Source organism: Curcuma longa, chloroplast (genome assembly GCF_044706935.1).
Source record: "Curcuma longa voucher wen13706 chloroplast, complete genome".
Taxonomy (NCBI): domain Eukaryota; kingdom Viridiplantae; phylum Streptophyta; class Magnoliopsida; order Zingiberales; family Zingiberaceae; genus Curcuma; species Curcuma longa.
Window position 1 is genome coordinate 151,551 of NC_042886.1, and position 8,000 is coordinate 159,550.

Genomic DNA, 8,000 nt, shown 5'->3' on the forward strand with positions numbered 1-8,000 from the left:
GGCGGCATATCCATAGTTAGCACATTCGTCATATCTAGCAGCTCCGTATCAAGATCAAGGTCATCATCAATATCGTCACTATCATCAATATCGATATCGTCACGATAATCACTATCGTCACTATCACTATCATCAATAAAAAAACCTTCAGGCTTGTAATACGAATACGGAAAGTTGTTCGGAAATATCGTAATGAAAGGAACATGGGAGTTTGTCGCTAGGTATTTGACCAAATAGGATCGTCCAGTTCCTATAGAACCTATCACTAAAATACCCCTAGAAGGGGATAGGGCTAAACGGAGCGAGAAGGGTTTTCCATGAGATGGGAAATGAAAACTATTAGCCCCACACGGGGTTTGTGAATAAGTGATTGTCTGATAATGAGCAAGGAATATCCGTCTTTCTGCTAAACAGGATCTATTGAACTCATAATTCATTAGATACTTTTTATGAATGTCAACTAAGTATCGTAAGTAAATTGATCCCGGTTGTTCAATCATTTGATAACCAGAGTCATTCTTTGATAAATGATCACTATGAGTCAGACTCAATAGAATTTGATCAATCCTTTTTTCTTTTTCGGTCGTTAAGGTGGAGAACTGAACCAAGAATTCTCTTTCTTCATCATCAACCAAATCACTGTTCGCGACCCAGGATTCTATTTTCTCATCAATCCAATCACCGTTCACCCCTTTTCTTTTTCTTATCAATGAATAGATCTCTTTACTTGTACGACTTAGATGTCTCGTATTTCTCGAAAAAGCGATTCGATTGATGGGATTTTGTATGATACTTCTGAGATCGATGAGATTGATATTCAAATATTTCTTCTTAGAACGTATTGATTTGACCCCATAAGCGGAACCACCAACCAATAGCATGTTGCCACCAGAAGCAGAAACCCGTATTTCTTCCAGAAAATCTCCTAATTGTTCCAGAGCAACTAGAAAGAGATTCTTTAACCAGAAAGAATTCAGTTCAGATTCAGATGTAGGATACCTATCCAAAAGTTTTCGCAACTCAATCATGTATGATGGAATCATCAAAGATTTGATCTTTTCTAACTCTGTCTGTAACTCACTAGAGGCTCGGGAAACAAAGAGAAGATGTATGCGAACGAGATATCCAGCAACAAGAAGAAGGAAAAGGATTGAATAGAGGAACTCCCGAGCATTTGTTAATCTCAGATGTGTCCATATCAATGGAACGGGTGACTCATTATTTCGATGAATCGTTTCTTCGGACAGAAGGAGATTCTGTAAACACTTACTCGAAATCTCACTTATCAGACTCGAAATCTTACTTTTCAGAGTCAGAGTCCATTGTGGAAGAATCTTCTGAGGAATTGGCCATGATATATCTGATACATGCATAATATCTCTCAAAACGGATACAAATTTGTGCCTGCTACTTAGTATCCTTAGTATCGGCAATGGTTCTGAAAAAATCTCTAAAAGGGTGGTGAAATTTAGATATTTCCACCCTGTCGAAGTAAGGAACCATGGCATATATGTTTGGAAGAGATTCCATTTTGAGAGATTGAAAAGAGCACTATCTCGTTGAAAGGTTCTATACATCTGCCCTTTCTCAACGCATTTCTTTAGAGAAAGACTCCGTTTTTTTTTCCTCTTTCCAGATGGGAAATCCTTCTCAGAACATGGAGTGTGAATCAAATCCATGTTTGAATTGAAACTGAGATACTCATGCAAGTTCTTCCCTTCTGAATCAGATAGATTCATATCTGAAAGAGGCTGACAATAAGTTCTTTCAAAATTAACTATTTGTTCCTCTGTTAGAGGTGTTGTAGAAATGTCTGCGATCGAGTAAATAGCTCTACGAACGAATGGCTCGGATCGAATTGGAAAATGGAAAAATTTGTACAAGTTATACCTTTCGTCACCACTTTGTGTAAAATCGTTAGGTATAAATATGTCAGATACCTGTGACTCGATTGGCAAAATAGTCTCTCTCTCCCCAAAAATATGTTTTTTTTTACCGACGCACGAAGAAAATATTTTGTTGCGAATGAACAAGATAGTGAGGAATTGTCCATATGTAGGATCATAATTATTGATACGGGTCTTTTCCACATAAAAAGGGAATCTTTTGTTACAATAGAACCAGAAGCGATTTGGATCATTCAAGAATCGAAGTGGATTTGCTTTATAAAAAGAAGATATCAATGAACTTCTATGAAATGGTTTCACGGGATTCAGCCAATTGTCTCGATCATGGAATATCATTGATAAATAGGAATCCGTGTTATCAAAGGATTTCCTGCGATTATTTCTAGTATGGAATGAGTCAATCACCCACTTTGGTATCTTTTTGAAGCAAAATGGTAATCTTGTTCCTCCATTGATCAAGGATTTCGGTCTTTTGGAAGTATCATGATCATCCAATAAGAAGGGTTTCAATTTATTCAAATGAACGATTTGAACACCTATTGATTCTAACAACTGATTGCGGAGTTGATCATTCGGACCTTTCAATTCATAGATGTGGATCTCGGACCTATGAATGGGGGTATTCCCGATACTCACAAAGAAAAGGGGAAGTGACTTGGACAAAAAGAGAAGTGACTTGGACAAAAAGAAACGAAGTGACTTAGACAAATCTTGTTTGTCTATAACCTCGGACCAATCAATCGAATATTGATTAATACGTAACCGATCGAACACTACTTGAAAATGGTTCTTCTGTTCAGAAAGGAAATGTTCCTGGAAATTCTTGCTCCCATTGGACCATTTGTATCTATATACATCAGGATCCCGATTCATGGATCTCCCGGTTCGAGAAATAAGAGGATCAAACCATTTCTTCTGACTCTTTTTCAAATTCGATAAATGTTGGTTGATCGTATATTTCATTATAGTTATATGATTCAGAGTATCATTTCCTATTTGATCCCTTTGAATTCCATATTCGAAGTTGTGATCGGATCTATTCATTAAAAAGAATCGATTAGATACATTTCTTATGTACCCATAGATTTGAATCAGATTTCGGATCAATCTATATTGATTGACTGCCTCCATTATGTTGTTGCTAGCAAATACCGCTGTTTTTCGTTTTGGATCTTCCAAATCATTCCCGCAGTAGATCCGGGCCGATTTTTTTCTGATCCTTCGATAAAAAGATTCATTCTCTTCATAAAAAAGAGGAGGTAGAACCAATAAAGATTTCTTTTTCGATTCATCTCTGGAGTTGAATACCTGATTCAAGAATTTTTTTTGATCCAACCCGTAGGAATCAATAGAAAAGGCAAATCTCCTATGATACACCAGATCCGGCTCGGTTATTGATAGAGTGAATAGATCTGCCATTTCTTGAAATCTCTCTTCTGATTCAAAATCGTGGTGTAACGTGTATCCCCTTTTGTTCCGGTCATGGAATAGATGAAATAAATCAAAAAATGGATTTTTGTTCAAGAATGAAATAGGATGAATTGAGACGGTATTTTGTAAATACGTAATTATCTTGAATATATCAACCATTTCCTTATTTTCCGCTCGCCTGGAAGGGACAAAAGAAACATCTTGTTTTTTCTTCAAAAATTTCTGATCTCTGGTGGACCTCTCAATAGGATTCGAACCCAGATGAAGTTCTGACCATCTGTCAGAGAAAAAAGAACGAATTGATCTTGTAGGATTCCCAAGAAATTCTTCGATTTCTTCCGGAAGCAGATGATTATTCATCTGCTTCTCACGTTCCGTGAATAGCCGGGACATTGAGGAAGATCCAAAAAGGCATTTCGGGAATTGATCTGATTCTATCTCTGTTCGTTCCGTTTGAAGAAAGGAAGGATCCCAAAGAATCGATCTTTCTTTTAGTTGCTGAATCTCTGTTTGATCGATCAATGTGGGATATTCTGAATCCTCATTTCTAATGGAATCGAAATGATCTATGGATTGATCAGAAGATCCTTTCAATTGGCTAGAATCCCTTACTTGAACGAAAATAGATCTTGATCTTGTGGAATCATATTGAATATTTGACAATACATTCCGTACCTTGCTAAAAAACCGATCCTTGTTTACCAACCACACATTGTCTAACCAAATCAAATTCTCTCTCGATACGTTCCTCAAAAAATCCGATTCGTGCTCATTCTTCCCCCAACTAACGAAGAGATCTTGGCGGAATTGCCACATATGAAATTGAGCACAATTTTGCAAAGAAATACCCCACTTGTTTCTCGAGAAGAGATGGGAAACATGCTCAATATCATTTGATTGAATAGTTGCCTCAGCTCCTTGTTGTTTGAAGAAACCCTCCCCTTCAATTGGTCTTTTTTCACGAAAAGCAGACATGAGATAAGAAATCAAGTCTTTCCCTAAGATTTCGAATAGCTGTCCCGAATTCAAGTTGATTATGTTTCGCTTCTTCCTCGAAGAAAGACAATCAAACAATTCCCAATCATGGTCCTTGCGGATCGGATCATCCGTATAGGATAAAAAAAGAAACTCCAGATATTTGCTATCTTTCTCTTTGAATGAGATCTCAATTCCTGCTACGGTTTCATTAGATATCTTACAACTAGAATCCCTTTTTTTTCCGATCCGCTTCCCCCACCTCCACCACCGTGAACTCCGGTTAGATTCAGGCATGATACACTTTTGATTTATTGGGAGAACCCAAGTATTTTCTTGCGGATCCATGAAACAACTCTCAGAAAGCTTTTTCCCTTTTGGAAGATACAGGAGCGAAACAATCAACCTATTGATATTGGAAGACCAAAAAGATTCTTCCAATGTCTCATTTCCAGGTCCAATGGAATTCATAGGTATAGGAAGAAGCCCCATCAAATAGAGATTTTTTCTTTCGACCATCTTTCGATTGTTAATACGAGATATAAGGACCGCTACTACAAGCAGTACTACACCTTTGATCATGAAATATCGATTGCTTGTTGAACCCTGCGAATCACGTGAAAGTAGGATACTCCAAATTCGGGGGTCAAAAAGTTTCATAAAGCGTTCTTGATGGAAAAAAATGTGAGTGAAAGATCCCACTGAATTGAATTTGATCCATGAATCTAAGAAATAGTGAGAATTCTTGATCTCTCTCAATATCTCTCTCAATTCGACGATCCAGGATTTGAATTGATGTCTCTTCATTGATATTTAGACCTCCTCCGGCGAAGATTGTATTTGAACTGGAATTTGTTTATTTACGATATATGATGTGTTAAGTTAAGCATCCCAATTGGAATTTGTTTATTTACRATATATGATGTGTTAAGTTAAGCATCCCAATTGGAATTTGTTTATTTACAATATATGATGTGTTAAGTTAAGCATCCATGGCTGAATGGTTAAAGCGCCCAACTCATAATTGGTAAATTCGTAGGTTCAATTCCTGCTGGATGCATGCCAATGGGAACGTTTAATAAGTCTATTGGAATTGGCTCTGTATCAATGGAATCTCATCATCCATCCATAACGAATTGGTATGGTATATTCATACCATAACATATGAACAGTAAGAACTAGAATTCTTATCGATACTGGAACTCATAGGGAAGAAAATGGATTTATGGATGGAATCAAATATGCAGTATTTACAGAAAAAAGTATTCGGTTATTGGGGAACAATCAATATACTTCTAATGTCGAATCAGGATCAACTAGGACAGAAATAAAGCATTGGGTCGAACTCTTCTTTGGTGTCAAGGTAATAGCTATGAATAGTCATCGACTCCCGGGAAAGGGTAGAAGAAGGGGACCTATTATGGGACATACAATGCATTACAGACGTATGATCATTACGCTTGAATCGGGTTATTCTATTCCACCTCTTATAGAGAAAAGAACTTAAAGCAAAATACTTAATAACACGGCGATACATTTATACAAAACTTCTACCCCGAGCACACGCAATGGAGCCGTAAACAGTCAAGTGAAATCCAATCCACGAAATAATTTGATCTATGGACAGCATCGTTGTAGTAAAGGTCGTAATGCCAGAGGAATCATTACCGCACGGCATAGAGGGGGAGGTCATAAGCGTCTATACCGTAAAATCGATTTTCGACGGAATGAAAAAGACATATCTGGTAGAATCGTAACCATAGAATACGACCCTAATCGAAATGCATACATTTGTCTCATACACTATGGGGATGGTGAGAAGAGATATATTTTACATCCCAGAGGGGCTATAATTGGAGATACCATTGTTTCTGGTACAGAAGTTCCTATATCAATGGGAAATGCCCTACCTTTGAGTGCGGTTTGAACTATTGATTTACGTAATTGGAAGTAACCAATTAGGTTTACGACGAAACCTAGAAATCGATCACTGATCCAATTTGAGCACCTCTACGGGATAGACCTCAACAGAAAACTGTTGAGTAACGGCAGCAAGTGATTGAGTTCAGTAGTTCATCATAGAAAATTATTGACTCTAGATATATGGTAATATGGAGAAGACAAAATTGTTTGAAGCACGCACAGAACCGGAAGCGCCCCTTGTTTCAAAGAGAGGAGGACGGGTTATTCACATTTAATTTGATGGTCAGAGGCGAATTGAAAGCTAAGCAGTGGTAATTAAGATACCCCCGGGGAAAAAGAGAGATGTCTCCTACGTTACCCATAATATGTGGAAGTATCGACGTAATTTCATAGAGTCATTCGGTCTGAATGCTACATGAAGAACATAAGCCAGATGACGGAACGGGGAGACCTAGGATGTAGAAGATCATAACATGAGTGATTCAGCAGATTTGGATTCCTATATATCCACTCATGTGGTACTTCATCATACGATTTATATAAGATCCATCTGTCTAGATATCATCATATACATCTAGAAAGCCGTATGCTTTGGAAGAAGCTTGTACAGTTTGGGAAGGGGTTTTTATTGATAAAAAAGAAGAATCCACTTCAACCGATATGCCCTTAGGCACGGCCATACATAACATAGAAATTACACTTGGAAAGGGTGGACAATTAGCTAGAGCAGCAGGTGCTGTAGCGAAACTGATAGCAAAAGAAGGTAAATCGGCCACATTAAGATTACCATCTGGGGAGGTCCGTTTGATATCCAAAAACTGCTTAGCAACAGTCGGACAAGTGGGTAATGTTGGGGTGAACCAAAAAAGTTTGGGTAGAGCCGGATCTAAGTGTTGGCTAGGTAAGCGTCCTGTAGTAAGAGGAGTAGTTATGAACCCTGTAGACCATCCCCATGGGGGCGGTGAGGGGAGAGCCCCAATTGGTAGAAAAAAACCCACAACCCCTTGGGGTTATCCTGCGCTTGGAAGAAGAAGTAGGAAAAGGAAAAAATATAGTGATAGTTTTATTCTTCGTCGCCGTAAATAGGAATATTGAAAATAGAATTTTTTTTAATTTGAAAAAAATGTAATGGGCGAACGACGGGAATTGAACCCGCGCATGGTGGATTCACAATCCACTGCCTTGATCCACTTGGCTACATCCGCCCCTTTTCTAGCTAAAGGATTTTATCTTTTTTCCATTCATCATTATTGTATTTATTCTGACCTCCATACTTAACTTAGATCGAGATATTGGACATAGAATGCCAATCTTTAAAATAAAAAATGTAAAAAAAAAGGAGTAATACACTGTGACATGACACGTTCACTAAAAAAAAACCCTTTTGTAGCTAATCATTTATCGGCAAAAATTGAAAAACTCAACACGAGGGAAGAGAAAGAAATAATAGTAACTTGGTCTCGGGCATCTACCATTATACCCACAATGATTGGCCATACAATCGCTATTCATAATGGAAAGGAACATTTACCTATTTATATAACGGATCGTATGGTGGGTCACAAATTGGGAGAATTTGCACCTACTCTGTCTTTTACGAGACATGCAAGAAACGATAATAAATCTCGTCGTTAAGTTCATTTCTTATACTTTATATACTTATATACTTATGTATTTGTATTTAATATACATATATACAATCTAAATATCTAAATATGTTATACAATATAAATAAATATGTATGCTATACGCAAAAAATGAAAA

The 8,000-nt window shown here is 37.4% G+C and overlaps 4 protein-coding genes and 2 non-coding genes across 6 annotated transcripts in view; 4 read left to right on the plus strand and 2 right to left on the minus strand. All coding sequences in view use genetic code 11, as the record gives it.

Moving 5' to 3' along the window:
* ycf2 (putative chloroplast RF21) overlaps positions 1 to 5,120 on the minus strand; it is a 6,810-nt gene extending 1,690 nt beyond the window's left edge. The window contains exon 1 of the mRNA in view: positions 1 to 5,120. This exon is cut by the window's left edge and continues 1,690 nt beyond it. Coding sequence (YP_009659382.1) covers positions 1 to 5,120 — 5,120 coding nt within the window.
* A 179-nt stretch (positions 5,121 to 5,299) lies between these two features.
* trnM-CAU lies at positions 5,300 to 5,373 on the plus strand. Its single transcript has one exon. It is a non-coding gene; the product is annotated as a tRNA-Met (tRNA).
* Positions 5,374 to 5,538: 165 nt separating this feature from the next.
* On the plus strand, positions 5,539 to 5,820 carry rpl23 (ribosomal protein L23). Its single transcript has one exon. The coding sequence runs from the start codon at positions 5,539 to 5,541 to the stop codon at positions 5,818 to 5,820; it is 282 nt and encodes a 93-aa protein (YP_009659383.1).
* Positions 5,821 to 5,838: 18 nt separating this feature from the next.
* rpl2 (ribosomal protein L2) lies at positions 5,839 to 7,322 on the plus strand. The gene is given in 2 exon segments: positions 5,839 to 6,229; positions 6,892 to 7,322. Coding segments are annotated over 2 exon segments (822 nt in total).
* A 45-nt stretch (positions 7,323 to 7,367) lies between these two features.
* On the minus strand, positions 7,368 to 7,442 carry trnH-GUG. The gene has a single exon. It is a non-coding gene; the product is annotated as a tRNA-His (tRNA).
* Positions 7,443 to 7,592: 150 nt separating this feature from the next.
* On the plus strand, positions 7,593 to 7,871 carry rps19 (ribosomal protein S19). Its single transcript has one exon. The coding sequence runs from the start codon at positions 7,593 to 7,595 to the stop codon at positions 7,869 to 7,871; it is 279 nt and encodes a 92-aa protein (YP_009659385.1).
* Positions 7,872 to 8,000: the final 129 nt, after the last annotated feature.